At 40.9% G+C, this 20228-nt stretch overlaps 1 protein-coding gene across 7 annotated transcripts in view; it reads right to left on the reverse strand.

Moving 5' to 3' along the window:
* The window catches only part of LOC124007953 (collagen alpha-1(XXV) chain), a 343793-nt gene that overhangs the window by 177786 nt on the left and 145779 nt on the right, over positions 1–20228 (reverse strand). For 5 of the 7 annotated variants that reach the window (XM_046318859.1, XM_046318857.1, XM_046318856.1 and 2 more), the window contains exons 3-4: positions 15771–15815; positions 6376–6383 (exon numbers count right to left, since the gene is read on the reverse strand). In XM_046318859.1, coding sequence (XP_046174815.1) covers positions 6376–6383; positions 15771–15815 — 53 coding nt within the window. The remainder of the gene's footprint in view (positions 1–6375; positions 6384–15770; positions 15816–20228) is intronic. The other 2 variants (XM_046318858.1, XM_046318860.1) reach the window with 1 other exon arrangement.

Here is a 20228-nt window from a genome sequence, read left to right on the forward strand (position 1 = left end):
TGGAGGGCAGGCAGTGGGCCCCGGTGATGCGTTGGGCAGACCACACCCCCCTCTGGAGAGCCCTGCGGTTGCGGGCAGTGCAGTTGCCGTATCAGGTGATGATACAGCCTGACTGGATGCTCTCGATTGTGCATCTGTAAAACGTTGTGAGGGTCTTAAGAGTCCAAGACTAATTTCTTCAGCCTCATAAGGTTGAAGAGGCACTGTTGCGCCTTCTTCACCACACTGCCTGTGTGGGTGGACCATTTGATTGTCAGTGATGTGTACGCAGAGGAACTTGTACACAGAGGAGCACCTTCTCCACTGCAGTCCCATCGATGTGAATGGGGGCATGCTCCCTCTGCTGTCCCCTGAAGTCCACAATCAGCTCCTTCGTTTTGTTGACATTGAGGGAGAGGTTATTTTCCTGACACCACTCCACCAGAGCCCTCACCTCCTCCCTGTAGACTCTCGTCATTGTTGGTAATCATTGTTGGTTGTTTCGTCTGCAAACTTTATCAATGTGTTGGAGGCATGGGTGAACAGGGAGTACAGGAGGGGGCTGAGCACTCTTGTGGGGTCCCTGTGTTGAGGATCAGCGAAGTGAAGGTGTTGTTTCCTTCCATCCAAAATTATATACAAAAACCTCTGTCAATTGTTTCAACTGGTTGCTGCCAAACTACTCTTTCCTTGTCTGAGCGAGTCAGAAAATGCTTTTCTACACAAAATATGTCCTACTTTGCATTCCCTATAATCACCACCTAATAAACCATGATCTACTTACAAGATCTACAGTATGTCATCATGTTCATGATCTACAGTATGTCATCATGTTTTAATGCTTTATATCAGCATAAATGAAATCTGTCCTAACAATTTCTGAGTAAACAGACCCATTTGAAACTACAGGTCCCTTACTATTATTCAGTGCTGATTTACACTTAAGCTAGGCAGAAGGGTTTGCAATGAATGCATCAGGGTCCATTTTGTTCAGAACACTGGGTACATATTAACCAATGTTTCAAGGGAGCTTATCAAATATGCATAAAGATGTGTTCTCTGCAAGCCAGGGGTAGGCATAATGAATGAGAAACCATGTGAGATCCCTGAATGACATTATTTTAAAACCTGCTACTTATATTTATTTTCTAAGCAGGATTTTTTACCATCAAGATCCTTTTTCTGTCTAAATAAAAGTTAAATCAAGTTAAATATCTCCTTTCATCCCCTTTAAACATGGGACTGCAAAGACACCAGCCATTCCATACTGGAATCCCGGCTGTCCATAGTGACTTTGTCAACATTTGACAGCAGCATACTACCCTGCATCCCACTGCTGGCTTGCTTCTGAAGCTAAGCAGGGTTGGTCCTGGTCAGTCCCTGGATGGGACACCAGATTCTACTGGAAGTGGTGTTGGAGGGCCAGTAGGAGGCACCCTTTCCTCTAATCGAAAGATAATGTCCCAGGGCAGTGATTGTGTAGGGTGCCGTCTTTCGGATGGGATGTTAAACGGGTATCCTGACTCTGCGTGGTCACTAAAGATCCCATGGCACTTATAGTAAGAGTAGGGGTGTTAACCCCGGTGTCCTGACTAAGTTTCCAATCTGGCCCTCATACCATCATGGTCACCTAATCATCCCCAGCTTACATAATATAATAATATAATAATAATAATATATGCCATTTAGCAGACGCTTTTATCCAAAGCGACTTACAGTCATATGTGCATACATTCTACGTATGGGTGGTCCCGGGGATCGAACCCACTACCCTGGCGTTACAAGCGCCATGCTCTACCAACTGAGCTACGGAAGGACCACACATACAATTGGCTCAATCATCCTTCCTCCTCTCCTCTGTAACAATTCCCCAGGTTGTTGCTGTAAATTAGAATATGTTCTCAGTCAATTTCCCAGCGGATTAACTTACTACTTTTATGGCTTGTTCGGCACATGTTATTTTACCTATTCAAATCGCCTTTCCCTCCCAACTCCATAAATTATTTTAACAGAGCACACGCCTGTTTGACCCTATTACCACTTCTGCCCCTGTACTGTCAGATGACATTAACCGCAGGGCTGCAGGACATGCCCTGCAGGACATCTACAGCACCTGGTGATCAAGAAGATCTTCAAGAATCTCAGTCAGACGAGCGACGGCCTAGTCACTCCGCTACCATCTAGAAGCCGGAGAGAGTACCGGTGCATCAAAGTCAAAGCTAGGACTGAGAGACTGATAAACAGCATCTACGAACCTTAGACACTGTCACTAGCCGGCTACCACCTACAGTGACCGTTTGTAGTGTATGGTGGCAGATTGTGGTAAATTGTGTCATTCATTGCACCACACTATCACAAGGGGTAGTTAGAACGCTGCTCTTATCGGTAGTCTAAACTGTTGCACAAATTGCTATATTTTCCTAAAACAATGGAGGTGTGAATGTTTCAGTCCGAGAGTCTCTTCTCTGGCACTGGAGTCCTGCATCAGGCAACAACCAAAAAATAGCTGGCAGTGCCCCTGGAGTTAAGAGAGAACTTGGGTAATATTACACTTGACCTGTGGTCTGATGATTTTCAAAAAATAGACATGGCTGTCTTTTGGTTTCTCTCCCTCTAAAACCATAAATAAATAACTCAAATTAACAAACAGTCTTTATTTACCACAGTGTGAAAGAGTGATAGCCCCTGAAACACATAGTCCTTTTCTGATGTGAAGAAGAAACGGAATGAAAGAGAGTTCAATGAAGATTTGTCAGCATAAAGCTAAATGATTCACTCATTGGTGGCTTTGCATCAAAATAAGTACCAACATCCTTTCTGATCATCTTTAATAAAACGTAAACTCTTTGATGTTTCCTTTATGTGTCCTATCAATTATTATTGGATTATTCACCATGGCAACCAACAAAACGTATTTCTTAGGGTTGGCTTTTGTGGAGATCAGACCGTTTTCATTAGCAGGGATATTTGTGCGTTTTTGACCAGATGTAAGTCAGAACAAATACTTATTTCACTTTTATAATATTCCTGTTGCTATTGTTATATGTAAATACAAGAAATGTGTATGTAGAGGGGTAACTGAGGGATAAATGTAGAGGGGTAAATGTGTATGTAGAGGGGTAAATGCAGAGGGGTAAATGTGTATGTAGAGGGGTAACTGAGGGGTAAATGTAGAGGGGTAAATGTGTATGTAGAGGGGTAACTGAGGGGTAAAGGTAGCGGGGTAAATGTGTATGTAGAGGGGTAACTTTCTCCACCAGTTCTCTCTCCATTTTGTACAATTGTGTGAATAGCCTAACAGTTGGTGTAACTGTAATGTTAATTCTGTTGAGAGCAATTATGATGTGTTATTTTTCTCTTATTGTCAATTGTGTATAGAGATTGTTGACATTAGTGTTTAATTAATGTAATATTGTTTGTTGGATTTACATTGTAGTCATTTTCTGTTTCTTTTATCCTGTTTCCCTCTGTACACAGATGACATGTATACTCTGGTTCATCATTAAACTCCTAGACTGGGATTCTGTGTCTGACATCACTCTTTGACCAGAGTGCAGTCTGGTATCTGTTTACTCCCAGTGGCCTATCCACACATTAGAGAGCACCAGACTCCATTTAAATAATGTAACTTATTTTGAACGAAAGCCTGGAAGGAGTAAGTCACTCAGCCCTATGCTGTTCCTGCTTCTATTGCCTATTCTCATTGTTCTTGGTTTACAGTAGTGATGGACAGCTGGAGGCATTTTGAAAACATGTTTTCAAACAATTGTTTTTCACAAGTGTGAACTCTGCATTCATTCAATACGTTGGAATACAAAAGAAGCCATCCACCCATGATGGGCTATTAGCAGCACAATAGACTCTTGCCAAGAAGGAGATCAAGAAGGAGGGTAAAGGAGGGTAGGGGGATTAATGTATTTAAATACACTGCACAGTAGCCTAATAAACATGCCTTTTTTAAATCAAATTCAATAACATATTTCTAACACGGTAGATGCTGTGTTTTTGGTTGATGGCCAATATTAAAAACAGTCAAATGTATTCACAAATTCAATCGCTTTAGCTGACATGTTACGGTTTATTCATTGTTTAATTATTTAAGGCTCCTTTCCCTTCTCTGTGCTGGAGTTCTTTTAAGAATTCAAAATAAGCCTTTCACCTTTGATGGGCTATAGCAGGATAATAGACCGTTGCTGGGTTTAGGGACTTTAAATGTATTCATGGGTGTTTGCGAGTAAATGTATTCATGGGGTTTGCGAGGCATGTCACTTCTCCCATCTCTTTTGCATAGCCCACCAAATACACTGTTTTCTAACCACATCTGGATGGATCCATTACGAATTACTATGGGACTAAATATCACTCTATAACAGAAATATTGGAATAAAGTAGGCTAATGAAGGCAACAAATTGTTGCTCACTGAAACTCCCAAAGTCATCCAATTGTTATAATATGATTAGAAGCAATAGCCTACCCGTGTGTTGTCAACTATTTCAGCACCGTTTTGTGCTGCTCTGAGACAATCATGGGAACTGGTCTTGATAAATCAATGAGATTTTTATTTTCACTGAATCTCCATTTGGGTGTTGGTCCATTAGGGTGTGGAAATGTTAGGATCATTTTGCTCTTCACTTGCAGTCACTCCCGCCGTACAGCGCCATATTGTCCTAATGGAAACCCTGAGGACTACATAGGCTACTGTAAAATGCATTTTAATTTTTTCATGGAACAGAATCACCATAATATTATTGAAATTAATGAATCAAATTGTAAATATATATATATATATATAATATAGTCTGTTCTAACAAAAGAAGGTTTTACAGTCTCTAGTACAGCCCATATTAAAAACAGCCAAATGCATTCCTGAATTAAATCGCTTTTGCTGACATGTTGAGGTTTATTCATTGTTTAAATATTCACGGTTCTCAATGTTATTTCATTTTATAACTAAAATACTTTTATGTATTTAAAGACATGGATGACTCGTATGCTGTGTGATGACATGCACAAATGAATGAATGATTGATTGATATACTGTATATTGAAGTTGGCCTGTATGCTAATAAGTACGTTCCTCTAAAACAGCTACAGAAAACAAGTCTCTTAGGCCTACAGCTCCATGTCATGTCAATAACTTAGCTTCTCAAAGATGCCTTCTCACCCTGCAAGCTGTGCTGCAGTATGACGCAACTTTTAAAGGGATAACTACTGTGGTACTCTACTCTGCACCTTAGAGACTGCTGCCCTATGTACATAGTCATTGAACACTGGTTACTTTTATAATGTTTAAATACTATTTTATTCACTTCATATGTACATACTGTATTCTGGTCATGGCTAATCCTACATAACTACTGCTGTACACACCTTTTCTATTAATATACTGTTCATACTGTTTAACTCATTTCCTGCAATTCTATCCATTTTGCCATGGTATTTTGTACTGTGTATTTAAATACTGTGTTCTCGACATAACTCATTCTAATATTTCTACTACTGTACATTGCATTTTAGTTACACTATTTATACACACCACATGTTTATTTATAGACTGGATTCTTGACATAGCTCACTGTAATATATCTACTGCTGTACATATCATTCTTAATATATCTTGTGTAAATTAATCCGGTGTATGTACGTATAGATTGCATTTGGATTACTGTTACTGTGGTATTTGGGTTGTTAATTGGATTCGTTCTGACATTTCTTATATTTGTTTTGTGTGTGTACTTGTTTGACATTTTACTGCATTGTTAGAAACTAGTAACACAAGCATTTCGCTGCACCCGCTATAACATCTGCTAAACTGTGTGCACAACCAATGAACTTTGATTTGATTGTCTTAATCTTCAGAAACAAGAGTTTTCCTTCTGTGGAGGTCGAGTGATTCTGTGATCACTTGGCACATAATGAAGTGAGACACTTATTTTGGGTGCAGGGGGCTAGCAGCAAGAGGGGTTGGTAGTGGGGTATTGCAAACCATGCTTCCCGAGATGTCCCCTATTAGAGGAATGTATGGATGAAAATCTGATTTTAATCATACAGTCAGATAAGTTGGGAAAGCTGAAAGGTTGATATACAGCGCACACTAATTGTGGTTGAATTTGCTGGATTTGTCAGATTTGCCATTCAGTGGGTACAACACAAAATAACTTTACTTGGAAAATAAAATGTAAGTACTTCGCTCTAATTTGGCATTTCTGATAGCACACACTATATCAACATTACCAGAATGGTCTGGTGTTTTATTAGGCGTTACGGTACAGACAGTATGTTGCAATATAGTGCATGGTTTCCCTTGATCAATTGATCTGCATCTGTTGAGAGGTTTTGTACCTTTGAGCCATACATACCACACCCAGAGAGGCTGTGAAGTCATGTATACTTACAGGAGGTCCTGAAAAAGAATAAACACAAAAGGGCTAAAGTTAATACACTTTTTCAGAGGTCCAACATAAACAGTATATTCAAATGTTACTCAGATTCATATCCCCTCTAGCCTGACGATTCAAAAAAAATGTTCCGCTGCTCTGTTGTTCGCTACATACTTTTGGCTGAGACTGCCATCATTGAAGTAGTTTGTGGTGAAGAGGGGCACGAGGGACTTTGTACAAAACAAAGTCATCAGCAATTGGGTCGTCTTTAACCAATAAAAGTATCAAAACCAATGACGGATTTTCAAACCGTCACGTGTGTTCTAGCTCTGGCTCAACCCATCTGTTTCTGGACCAATCAGACATCCCTGAATGTGTTCGCATTCAGTGAAGGGTCGGGGAGGTACTCAGATACAGACTCATTAAGAAACTAACGTCTGTGGGCATGGCATAGCGTTTGGCCAGAGCAAGGAGTGTGGGTAGCCAGGCAATATCCCTCTCAGTACATAAGCAGATGTACAGGAAACACTTCCACACATAACCCAAAATATCTTAAATATACACATTCATTTAAGTACTGCATACCGGAAGTTGAAATATAAAAGACAGACAAGACATACCCAGTTTCAATACCAACTACATCAAGGCATTATATTTCTGCATAACTGCAAAATCATAGCTTTATTTTTCCCCGAGGCATATAACCCTGGAAGTGTGACAAAATACTTATCCGTAGTATCTACTTTCAACACTGTGGGCCAACAATGACAGGGGCTTGGGTGGTCACATGACTTACTTTTGGAGGTGTCTCATGATTTCATTGCTTCAAGGGTTTGCAAACTTGTTAAATGCCCACAGTGCATTTTGCGAGGTGATACTTTATTTCTCAATCACTTCTTCTCAAAGGTATCTGCACTATAGCACTTCAGGCTTCACTTCAGAACCCTACAAATCATTATTGGTCTTCTGCTCTTATTAGGGGAGCCCAGCTAAAACAAACGGTGGGATTCTTTTTAATAAGCCTTTTTTCACTGGTCTTCCTTGTGACTGAGGTTAAGTATGAAGCGTTCCGGCTGCAATTCAATGACATTGTTTTATCGATCGTTGAGTAGGGCTACTTATTTCATGCTTTTTTTGTAAAAGGCGGTATGTTGTTGTTACGGTTTTCTTCCGTCGAAAGAGAGTCGAACCAAAATGCAGCGTGGTTAGTTCGATACATCTTTAATGAAGAAAAAACACGAACAATACAAAAACAACAAACGTAATGTGAAAACCTATACAGCCTATCTGGTGACAACTAACACAGAGACAGAAACAATCACCCACGAAATACTCAAATAATATGACGGCCTAAATATGGTTCCCAATCAGAGACAACGATAATCACCTGACTCTGATGAGAACCGCCTCAGGCAGCCATAGACTATGCTAGACACCCCACAAAACCCCCAAAATAAAAACGCACCACAAAAACCCATGTCACACCCTGGCCTGACCAAATAAATGAAGACAAACATACTATACTTCAACCAGGGCGTGACAGTTGTTGACTTGGTTCATGGTTGTCTTCCAGCATTAATGTTCAGTCTGCAGTTCAAACAACAATGAGGGATGGGGCTGGAGAAACATAACCATATTCTACATGAATCAATGGCTGTACATAATTCAATTTCACTCGGAACTGAGATTGAAATCACTAAAATACAATTTTACGTCATTTTTCCACCGTGACCCATCTACTTTCCCAAGTGTGGGTCTCAAACTTGTAAAACACGTAATGTAATACCTGATACCGGAATTGTGACATACATAATATTCGGAGTCAATTTTTGACCACTGCAATTATTAATATATATATATATTATTTTGTTTACAGGGAAGTCATACTAGGGTCTATTTTACAGCCCTGCATAAATACCTCAAACACATACAATATACACTATACAAAATTACAAAATATATTAAGAAAAGCATACACATTTATCAACATATAGAGGTCTCTGATCATGACTCTGAACTGACCCAGGGGGACCATCTAATTTCAGAGAGCTCTGTATGGTGTACACAACTCTGTGGAAACAGAAGGGTTCTCCAAGAATTGCTATGCTTTATCTTGGCCAGGTTGCAGTTGCAAATAAGAACTTGTTCTCAACCAGCCTACCTGGTTAAATAAAGGTTAAATAAAATCAAATTTAAAAAGCCTGAGACCGGGTTTGGTAATTTGTATGTCTAAAAGTATCAATGATGATAGAGACAGGAATTGTCTCCATACATGCTTTGTAGATAAAGACAAGAAAATGCTGCTCCCTCCTTACATTCAAAGAGGTCCAACGCACTTTTTCATACAAAACACAATGGTGAGTTCTATAAGCATCACCAGTAATAAACATAAGGGCACAATGGAAAACAGCATCTAGTGCAGGGTTCCCAAACTGTCAGCCCACGGGTGGTTTTCTAAGCAAAAAACATTTTGTGTGGAATTTTCATTTGTTTAACATAAAAGACGGTAAAAACACCAGGAAATCTGCTCCATGTGATTTTAATTTAATACATCAGTTTCCAAGTATTCCCATGCATAATAGAGAGACACGTGATCATATAGAAATGTAAGCAAGGTTTGAAATGATTATGTTTTAGTCAAATATTATATCTGTTTGGGCTTCTTGCAGTCAATTTGCAGTCTACAAATGATTTTAAATTATGTTCTGGCCCACCGACCATCCGCTCCAGAAAAAAATTGTCCCGTCATACTAATCGTCATACTAGTCATTACAAATGCATTTAAATCTGGATTATAGGACCTAGAAAAAAGCATGCATATTTATTGGTTTGCATTTGGCATTAACTTTAGATTCAATAGTGACCTCTGCATTGCTTGAAAATCTGACTTCAAATGTGAAGAAGCTTGGCCAACTAATGGAGCCGTGGAATACAACGCTGTATCATCTGCATACAAATGAAAATATAGATTTTTGTACAGCATTAACAATGTTATATGTATAGATTGTAAACAGTAGTGGGCTGAGTATCAAACCTTGGGGCACCCCTTTATATAACTGAAGGTTAATTTAAATGTATTTTTTTTAAATGCATTTCACATGGCACCCCAGCCAAACCCTAACGATGCTGGGCCAATTGTGCACCGCCCTATGGGACTCCCAATCACGGTCGGTTATGATACAGCCTGGAATCAAACCAGGGTCTGTAGTGACACCTCTCAAGTGACCCCAAATGACCACTTTAATAACCAACAGCTCACATATTTTGGGGACATAGATGCTAAGAGTGCATGAAGCCATAAGAGAAGAGCTTACATAAATAGACAGCCCTCCCCCTTTTTTTCTATAACATCAAAAAATGGCAATAACCTTATCCATAATCAAATGATTTAGACAGGTCTCTGAGATGACCAGAATGTTGGGGTTAGTGTCATGCACCCAGACATCCAGAAAGTCAAGTTTAGACATCAGGCTTCACACATGTATTTGTATGTAACAATCCAAGCTCTCTGTGAGATTTGAAAACAGTAGGAGTATCAATGTGTCACACAAGAGTCAATAAAACTGGATGAGTTAGCCACAAAAGGCTTCCTGATTGGATTCAACGTTGCAGAGCTAATATAAGAATTCAGGTACATGTGCACAAGATTACTACTGACTTGTAGCCAAACGAATGCTTAAAATAACACTTAAGCATTTTATTTCTGCTGGTTTTCTTTTTGAAAGAAAAATGGCCAACATGGTCCTAACCGGTCTATTGTTTCAGTCCCTCGGCCTTCAGCTGATGTGGAAAACAGTAAGCAGGTTTTTAATTTTCAAAAAGTCATAGAAGATGAGGTCTTATCTGCACTATCTGCTATAGATTCTAAGAAATCATTAGGCGCTGACAATCTGGATCCATATTTACTCAAGTGTGCGGCACCTATTATTGCTGGTGTAGTGACGCATATTTTTAATCAAACATTTGTTGTAGGAAAGATTCCTAAATCTTGGAAAACAGCTTTTGTTTTACTACTCCTCAAGGGAGGTGATGGTAGTGAATTGGATAATTATCGGCCCATCTCTAAGCTCTCCTGTTTGGCTAAAATTCTAGAGGCAACTACAAACTTATTTAACTGTTAACAATACTCTTTCTAGTAATCAATCTGGCTTCAGACCTAAACACAGTACTATTACGGCCACTGTATTGTGGTCTGTGGAAAACATTCCACAGACCACAATCAACAGCCTGATCAACTCTATGCGAAGGAGATGTGTCGCGCTGCATAAGGCATATGGTGGTCACACCAGATACTGAATGGTTTTCTGATTCACACCATATATATATATATACACAAACACATTGGGGCAAACAAGTATTTAGTCAGCCACCAATTGTGAAAGTTATCCCACTTAAAAAGATGAGGCCTGTAATTTTCATCATAGGTACACTCCAACTATGACAGACAAAATGAGAAAACAAATCCAGAAAATCACATTGTAGGATTCTTAATGAATTTATTTGCAAATTACGGTGGAAAATAAGTATTTGGTTTATCTCAATACTTTTTTATATACCCTTTGTTGGCAATGACAGAGGTCAAACATTTTCTGTTAGTCTTCCAAAGGTTTTCACACACTGTTGCTGGTATTTTGGCCCATTCCTCCATGCAGATCTCCTCTAGAGCAGTGATGTTTTGGGGCTGTTGCTGGGCAACACGGACTTTCAACTCCCTCCAAAAATGTTCTATGGGGTTGAGATCTGGAGACTAGCTAGGCCACTCCAGGACCTTGAAATGCTTCTTACGAAGCCACTCCTTCGTTGCCCGGGCGGTGTTTTTGGGATCATTGTCATGCTGAAAGACCCAGCCACGTTTCATCTTCAATGCCCTTGCTGAAGGAAGGAGGTTTTCACTCAAAATCTCACGATACATGGCCCCATTCATTCTTTCCTTTACACGGATCAGTCGTCCTGGTCCCTTTGCAGAAAAACAGCCCCAAAGCATGATGTTTCCACCCCCATGCTTCACAGTAGGTATGGTGTTCTTTGGATGCAACTCAGCATTCTTTGTCCTCCAAACACGACGAGTTGAGTTTTTACCAAAAAGTTATATTTTGGTTTCATCTGACCATATGACATTCTCCCAATCTTCTTCTGGATCATCCAAATGCTCTCTAGCAAACTTCAGACGGGCCTGGACATGTACTGGCTTAAGCAGGGGGACACGTTTGGCACTGCAGGATTTGAGTCCCTGGTGGCGTAGTGTGTTACTGATGGTAGGCTTTGTTACTTTGGTCCCAGCTCTCTGCAGGTCATTCACTAGGTCCCCCCATTTAGTTCTGGGATTTTTGCTCACTGTTCTTGTGATAATTTTGACCCCACGGGGTGAGATCTTGCGTGGAGCCCCAGATTGAGGGAGATTATCAGTGGTCTTGTATGTCTTCCATTTCCTAATAATTGCTCCCACAGTTGATTTCTTCAAACCAAGCTGCTTACCTAATGCAGATTCAGTCTTCCCAGCCTGGTGCAGGTCTACAATTTTGTTTCTGGTGTCCTTTGACAGCTCTTTTGTCTTGGCCATAGTGGAGTTCGGAGTGTGACTGTTTGAGGTTGTGTACAGGTGTCTTTTATACTGATAACAAGTTCAAACAGGTGCCATTAATACAGGTAACGAGTGGAGGACAGAGGAGCCTCTTAAAGAAGAAGTTACAGGTCTGTGAGAGCCAGAAATCTTGCTTGTTTGTAGGTGACCAAATACATTTTTTTCCACCATAATTTGCAAATAAATTCATTTAAAAATCCTACAATGTGATTTTCTGGATTTTTTTCCTCATTTTGTCTGTCATAGTTGAAGTGTACCTATGATGAACATTACAGGCCTCTCATCTTTTTAAGTGGGAGAACTTGCACAATTGGTGGCTTACTAAATACTTTTTTGCCCCACTGTTTCTGTATTCCTAGTTATGTGAAATCCATAGATTAAGGGCCTTATGAATTTATTTAAATTGACAAATTTCCTTATATGAACTATACAATTATTGCACATTGCGTTTATATTTTTACTCAATGTATTTATGACTTTTGTACAGTAATCTCCATATGAAAGTCATCATTCTCAGCTACAGGAAAATACATGTTGGGAGGATGAAATCATATATTTATGATATTGATGTACTTGCTGTACTGGTCAAATTAACCAGTAACATGTCAGCCAAATCGAACGTAAGGGAAGGGTTAATTGCCTCTCATTTACTAACCACAAATTAACTATGGTCCCCTGTATACGCTTCTATATATCTGCCTGCACATGAACACTGATACATAACCCATAAGAAGCATGTGATATTCCAAGGGTGCTAAGAACACTTAAAACAATCCACCATGAAAGCAATTCAATCCAGCATGATTATTCACCATTTGTTATCACACACTTCCAAACTGGCAATGCTTGTCATTTGTTTCTATGTGTTTCCCACACTGTAATTGACAACGGTATTTCACCATGTGACAGTCGCTGGCTTCATTGTTACCCACATGACAGGGGAATTTGTTATTACTCTCTGAAGTGACTGAGGTTATAGTGTGTTACAATGACAGCTGCATGGGCCTAGCCCACTTAAAACATATTTAAATGTAAACTTTTTTTTATTGATGATGAATAATTTAATTTCTATAACTTGTTCAAACCTGATTTTTTTGGGAGGGGGGGGGGAAATAATTTATGACATTTTCCAGAAGTGGTATATTTTCAAAACTCCTCGTACAAAGGTCAAACTGATAACAGTTCTAATGCCCCATGTCTTATGTTCAGAACCTTTGATTTAGTATTCATTGTAGTAGAACACATCATATTCATGCAAAATATACATTTTTGGGAAAATGCATGAGGACAATTTAATCCAATTATATTTTTGAAGTGCTGAATAGAAGGAATAGATGATAAATATCATCCATACAATATTTAACTATGTACCAGTATGAACCTTTTTTTTGAAGTTTACCTCAACCCAATTTTATTTACAGATTTGTTTGTATCCAATGTAAAGTTTGGAGCATGTTGAGAAAAATGTCAGTCTTACCGTTTCAGTATAAGTATATAGTACATACGTAGAAGAAATTGTCCGATATAGGGATATTGCGGCATGTATTGTAAAGCAGAAGCTTATAGTAAAAAGGTATTGGTGTAGCCTGGTGTACAGTATTTATTTCCATTTCTGCCCCATGCAACAGTGAACAAGATAAACTTTTCTATGTGACTTGTGACTAACTGTTTAAGTATCATCAGCTAAAACAATCAGTTTACAGTATATCAATGAAATTCAGAGAGTGGAATATACTGTAATTTACCAAAGTATTTCATCAGTGCATTGTACACTACTCCATAATTTCAAAGTAAGTGACTCTACACTTTGTCTTATTGTATTGATGCACACAAGCTGATGGGGGAAGATTATGTAGTATTTACAGCCACATCCATCTATTATTGGTTACAGAATTATTTTCATTCAGTAGTTATCAGTTTTGAGCAGTATGATTTAAGTGATAGTTAAATGGATTGTTAACATATTACAAGAAAATCATATCAAAAGTAATGTGAATATTGCATTGTGAAACACAGATCATTCGATTGAATATGTATGCAAATTGAAAGTGTGACTTGGTGCTGTAAACAATTGACTTTGTGAATGATTTTAAAGGTAAAGGTACTTAGAGTTTAGAAACATAGCTATTTTGATGACCTGTTTAGATATTTATACGAAGAGTTGTGAAAATATACCACATACTATATAGCAAAATGCACCAAAGTGATTTTAAAAAAGTGTTCTGTGTGGGCAGGTATAATGTTATAAATTATGAAACTTCTCAGAGCTGTGACATTTTACAGACAAAAAAAGGAAACCTAAATAACACAGTCCAATGTTGACCACCCACTAGGTCTGCCTGCAGTCTCAAACTGGTTAATGACATGGAGTTCTTGACACAAACTGCCTAAGCTTCATTTCCATAGGTTCACTATAAACAAACAGTCAAGTCCTAACGAAGTGTCCCTTTTAGTAGTAATGTTTGGCAAAACACAATTTCGTTTTTTCTAATTTGTTCTCACAATTCAATGAACTTGTTTCTCTAGGAAAAACACAACAGGGGGAAAGCTTGTTCCACTTGTCAAGATACTGTAGATCACTGACTTCAATGCATACACATATTTAATTTGTGGGGGGAGAACTAAACCTTAAACATGCTTTTAGATACCTACTTTCTTCTACAACCCCCATAAGGCATAGTGCACACAGATTAAATAATGAAAGTTATTTGATACTGGGGAATATTTAGTTCTAAAAAGTAGGTTGGTACAGAGCTTTACATTCGGTGGCAATAATGCAGTACAGTATAGGTCTCTGACATCTGTACCAAGGAACTACTTCACCCTGGATTTACCCCAGCAATCTATGAGAAGTACACATGCTTTATTCCCTTTAATCCCTTAAAACAGATGTGACATATGGGAATGTTCCCTGATGATCGAGCTGTCCAGAGGTTTGTGGGCATTTACAGAGATTCTGGAAGAGAATGACAGTCCCCGAGGTCATCTGTGGTTGATGAGATGAGGAAGTGTCCTCTCTAACCTGCCCATAGGTGACCCACGTGTTGTAGAATTGGCTTGTTCCCGCTGGCCTAACAACAAGCTCCACAGGCAATTTTGGGATTAGGCTATTATCATAACCTAATGGGAGTGATTGTCATCCTGTTTTGCATTGTCTGCTCTTTAGAGACCGCTGTGCCACTGAGGACACCATGCGCTACACGTGTTAGCTTGTTTCTGGTAGATTTAGCTGCAGGAAGTTACTCTGATTCTCAGCATTTGCACGAAAAAAGTTTTGGTGTTGTACTTTCACACAATATTGACATTTGAAATTAATAGATGTTTATTGGAAGGGTTGCATTAAACAATGCCGAAGTATCGTCTACAATTGAACTCGGCTGAATTATTGAACCAGGATCTGTGGTCCAATGTCTTCCTTAGATTTCTGTGGTTCTTATGCTAAACCCTAAACACTACCTTACTAAAAACAGGGACCTCATTTTGTCCTCCCATTCAAATAGCTTTTGAGAGTAATACCTTTGGTCCAATGCATGGCCAACATGAAGTCGCAACATAGCAATGTGCAAGGCTTCAATGTCCTTTATCGCTTTTAGCCCTGTGCGTTGCGGTGAGGATAGACGCCTGTCATTTATATATTCCCCCTGCTAATTCAAAATAGTATCCTTTCATAGCACTTCATATCTGTAGGAGTGTCAACACAAACACGTATCCTCCCAAATAGGCTGGGCCTGGGCTGCTCTGAGGTTGGTGAGTCAGCTCAGGAGAGAGAAAAAATTCTCACTTGGAGGTCCAGCCAACTTGGAATAGATCTGTGAGTGCACACACTTACCAGGTTCGCCATTCCGGCCTCTTCTTCCCCGCTTTCCTGGCGGGCCTGCATAGAGGGAAGCACAAAATATTTCTGGTCAGGGCTTCCATTCTTTCTTCAGTTTTCTATTCTATAATTTGCGATTTGCATTTAAATGCCCTCCGGTTCAAACAACCCGAATAGGGAGAGGAGGAGACCGTGTCAAAATATTGTGTTTGGATCTTTCATGCACCTCAAGGATCCCAAGGTTCATTAAGCATTTAGACATAATTTAGAAGCAAGCTCAACTGGAAATGGGGACATACTCTCTTGCTGAAAAAGTTCTCCTTTTGGTTTCATCTGTTTCTTTTTCGTTGTGTTATTATTAGCTTGGATGCCCTGATTTCTAATTTGTTTTTGCAACAGTCACTTTCAGATTCTGTCTTCTCTTGCGCCTTTCATGAACAGCATCAATTTGTTAATGCTCAGCCGGAAGAGTAAAACAATTACACGCATTGCTAAGTTTGACATGCTGGGAACTCGACTGCAGTGCTTTCCGGATGACCTCTGGGGATGTAAGAGCCGCTTGCCCAAAATGTAGCTTCTTCATGGGGGAAATGAACATGCTTTGCTATGGGGGGCTGGATGTCAAAACCAGGTTTATCTCAAGGATACTCTGGAAGGCTTATGGTTGTTACAGTATTTAAATACATGTCTTGAAACGTAATTGACTTTTCAACACAGAACTAAAACGGGCCTGCCATAATCCATCATCATCTGAGGAGGTCAAATCGAAACGAACCAAGCAAGACAAACCTCACCTCTCAGTTGTCACTACAGATTTCTATCCAGATCTACACTTTATATACAAACATATGTGGATACGCCTTCAAATTACTGGATTATTATTTCTAATTACTATTTCAGCCACACCCATTGCTGACAGGTATATAAAATCGAGCACACAGCCACGGAACCTATATAGACAAACATTAGCAGTAGAATGGCCTCACTGAAGAGCTCAATGACTTTCAACGTGGCACCGTCATAGGATGCCACCTTTCCAACAAGTCAGTTCGTCAAATATCTGCCCGGATGGAGCTGCCCCGGTGAACTGTCATTGATGTTATTGTGACATGGAAATGTCTAGGAGCAACAACAGCCACACAAGCTAACAGAACGGAATCGCTGAGTGCTGAAGCGTGTACATCGTGTGTCCTCAGTTGCAACACTCACTACTGAGTTCCAAACGTCCTCCGGAAGCAACGTCAGCACAAGAACTGTTCATTGGGAGCTTCTTGTAATGGGTTTCCATGGCCGAGCAGCCACACACAAGCCTAAGATATACCATGCGCAAAACCAAGCGCCGGCTGGAGAGGTGTAAAGCATGCCGCCATTCGACTCTGGAGCAGTGGAAACGCGTTCTCTGGAGTGATGAATCACGCTTCACCACCTGGCAGTCTGACAGACTAGGTTTGGCGGATGCCAGGAGAACACTACCTGTCTGAATGCATTGTGCCAACTGTAAAGTTTTGTTGAGGAGGATTAATGGTCTGAGGATGTTTACCATGGTTTGGGCAAGGCTCCTTAGTTCCAGTGAAGGGTTATCTTAACTTTACAGCATACAATGACATTCTAGACAATTCTGTGCTTCCAACTTTGTGACAACAGTTTCCTGTTTCAGCATGACAATGCCCCCATGCATAAAACGAGGTCCATACAGAAATGGTTTATCGAGATCGTTGTGGAAGATCTTGACTGGCCTGCACAGAGCCCGGCCTCAACCCAATTGAACACCTTTGGGATGAATTGTAACGCCGACTGCGAGAGGCCTAATCGCCCAACATCTACATTCTAAGAAGGCGTAGCAGTAAGTCGTGCTGTCGTATCGTGTCCCTTGTATATATAGTTTCTTTTTCTTTTTTACATATTTTTCTTCGCATATCTTTAAAAACATTTTGCTAAACCTAAGCTTCCAAATACTCTCCTGCAACCCGTCTCACCGGCCTCACCCAATGTAGCTACTTTTTCCTAAAGTATTTATATTTACTTCGGAACCGGAACCCCTCAACTGAAGCTAGCCAGCTATGTTAGCGGTCTTCAGCTAACCGGTCATCAGCTAACCTTTAGCTCGGAAAGCTCTCGCCAGTTCGAACAACGCAATGCTAACCAGAGCATAACGGACCTATTTATTTTTTATCCCCGGATTCCCACCGCAAACGGAACATTTTTCAGCTGGATCTTCACAACCAGCTATCTAGCTAAACTGCAACCCCGGATGATTACTCCTGGCTAGCGTTTCCACCCACTTAGCTTGAAGCTAGCCCGGCCAGAGCACCTGTGCTTAGCACCGTAGCATACTCCTGGGCTACAATACCCGGGCCCACGACCGGTCTATCGATGTCACCGCATGAAGAGGAATACACAGACTCACCCCCTTGCGACGTCCACCAAAGGCTAACTCTCTAGCCCTTGCTATCTCCTTGCTTGCTAATTCGGCCTGCTAACTGCTAGCTTGTTAGCCCTGGTCTGCTAACTGCTACCTTGTTTACCCCGGCCTGCTAACTGTTAGCTTGTTAGCATAGGCCTGCTAACCGTCTGCATCGCCACGTCCCAAACACTCACTGGACCCATATGTACTTTCTATCTCTTTCCGATTTTTAATTTGTGTATACCTTCCGGAAACCTGCCTCACCCAATGTGATACGGAATTGCTATTATTTTTATTTTTAGAACACACTCAAGAACCTCCAGAAGCTAACCAGCTAACTAGCTATTTAGTCATTGTTAGTTTTTTAACCTGGAAAACACTCGCCAGTCCAGCTTCCCTGCCCCATCCACCGCTGCCCCCTGGACACTGATCACTTGGCTACATAGCTGGACTGTCCATTAACCACGGTACTCCATTCTGCTTGTTTGTTTTAGCTGTCGGCCCCGTTGCCTAGTCAATGCCATTTTACCTGCTGTTGTTGTGCTAGCTGATTAGCTGCTGTTGTCTCACCTACTGTTTTAGCTAGCTTTCCCAATTCAACACCTGTGACTACTCTATGCCTCGCTGTATGTCTCTCTCAAATGTCAATATGCCTTGTATACTGTTGCTCAGGTTAGTTATCATTGTTTTAGTTCACAATGGAGCCCCTAGTTCCACTCTTTATACCCCTGATACCTCCTTTCTCCCACCTCCCACACATGTGGTGACCTCACCCATTACAACCAGCATGTCCAGAGATACAACCTCTCTCATCATCACCCAGGGCCTGGGCTTACCTCCGCTGTACCCGCACCCCACCATAGCCCTGTCTGCGCATTATGCCCTGAATATATTCTACATGCCCAGAAACCTGCTCCTCTTATTCTCTGTCCCCAACGCTCTAGGCGACCAGTTTTGATAACCTTTAGCCGCACCCTCATACTACTACTTCTCTGTTCCGCGAGTGATGTGGAGGTAAACCCAGGCCCTGCATGTCCCCAGGCACCCTCATTTGTTGACTTCTGTGATCGAAAAAGCCTTGGTTTCATGCATGTCAACATCAGAAGCCTCCTCCCTAAGTTTGTTTTACTCACTGCTTTAGCACACTCTGCTAACCCTGATGTCCTTGCCGTGTCTGAATCCTGGCTCAGGAAGGCCACCAAAAATTCAGAGATTTCCATACCCAACTATAACATCTTCCATCAAGATAGAACTGCTAAAGGGGGAGGAGTTGCAGTCTACTGCAGAGATAGCCTGCAAAGTAATGTCATACTTTCCAGGTCCATACCCAAACAGTTCGAACTACTAATTTTGAAAATCACTCTCTCCAGAAATAAGTCTCTCACTGTTGCCGCCTGCTACCGACCCCCCTCAGCTCCCAGCTGTGCCCTGGACACCACTTGTGAATTGATCGCCCCCCATCTAGCTTCAGAGTTTGTTCTGTTAGGTGACCTAAATTGGGATATGCTTAACACCCCGGCAGTCCTACAATCTAAGCGAGATGCCCTCAATCTCACACAAATCATCAAGGAACCCACCAGGTACAACCCCAACTCTGTAAGCAAGGGCACCCTCATAGACGTCATCCTGACCAACTGGCGCTCCCAAATACACCTCCGCTGTCTTCAATCGGGATCTCAGCGATCACTGCCTCATTGCCTGTATCCGCTACGGAGCCGCAGTCAAACGACCACCCCAGAAACGCTCCCTAAAACACTTCTGTGAGCAGGCCTTTCTAATCGACCTGGCCCGGGTATCCTGGAAGGACATTGACCTCATCCCGTCAGTTCCTCACCATTTTAGATAAGCATGTTCCGTTCAAAAAATGCAGAACTAAGAAGAGATACAGCCCTTGGTTCACTCCAGACCTGACTGCCCTCGACCAGCACAAAAACATCCTGTGGCGGACTGCAATAGCATCGAATAGTCCCCTCGATATGCAACTGTTCAGGGAAATCAGGAACCAATACACGCAGTCAGTCAGGAAAGCTAAGGCCAGCTTCTTCAGGCAGAAGTTTGCATCCTGTAGC

This window comes from Oncorhynchus gorbuscha, linkage group LG21, assembly GCF_021184085.1.
Source record: "Oncorhynchus gorbuscha isolate QuinsamMale2020 ecotype Even-year linkage group LG21, OgorEven_v1.0, whole genome shotgun sequence".
NCBI classification, from domain to species: Eukaryota; Metazoa; Chordata; class Actinopteri; order Salmoniformes; family Salmonidae; genus Oncorhynchus; species Oncorhynchus gorbuscha.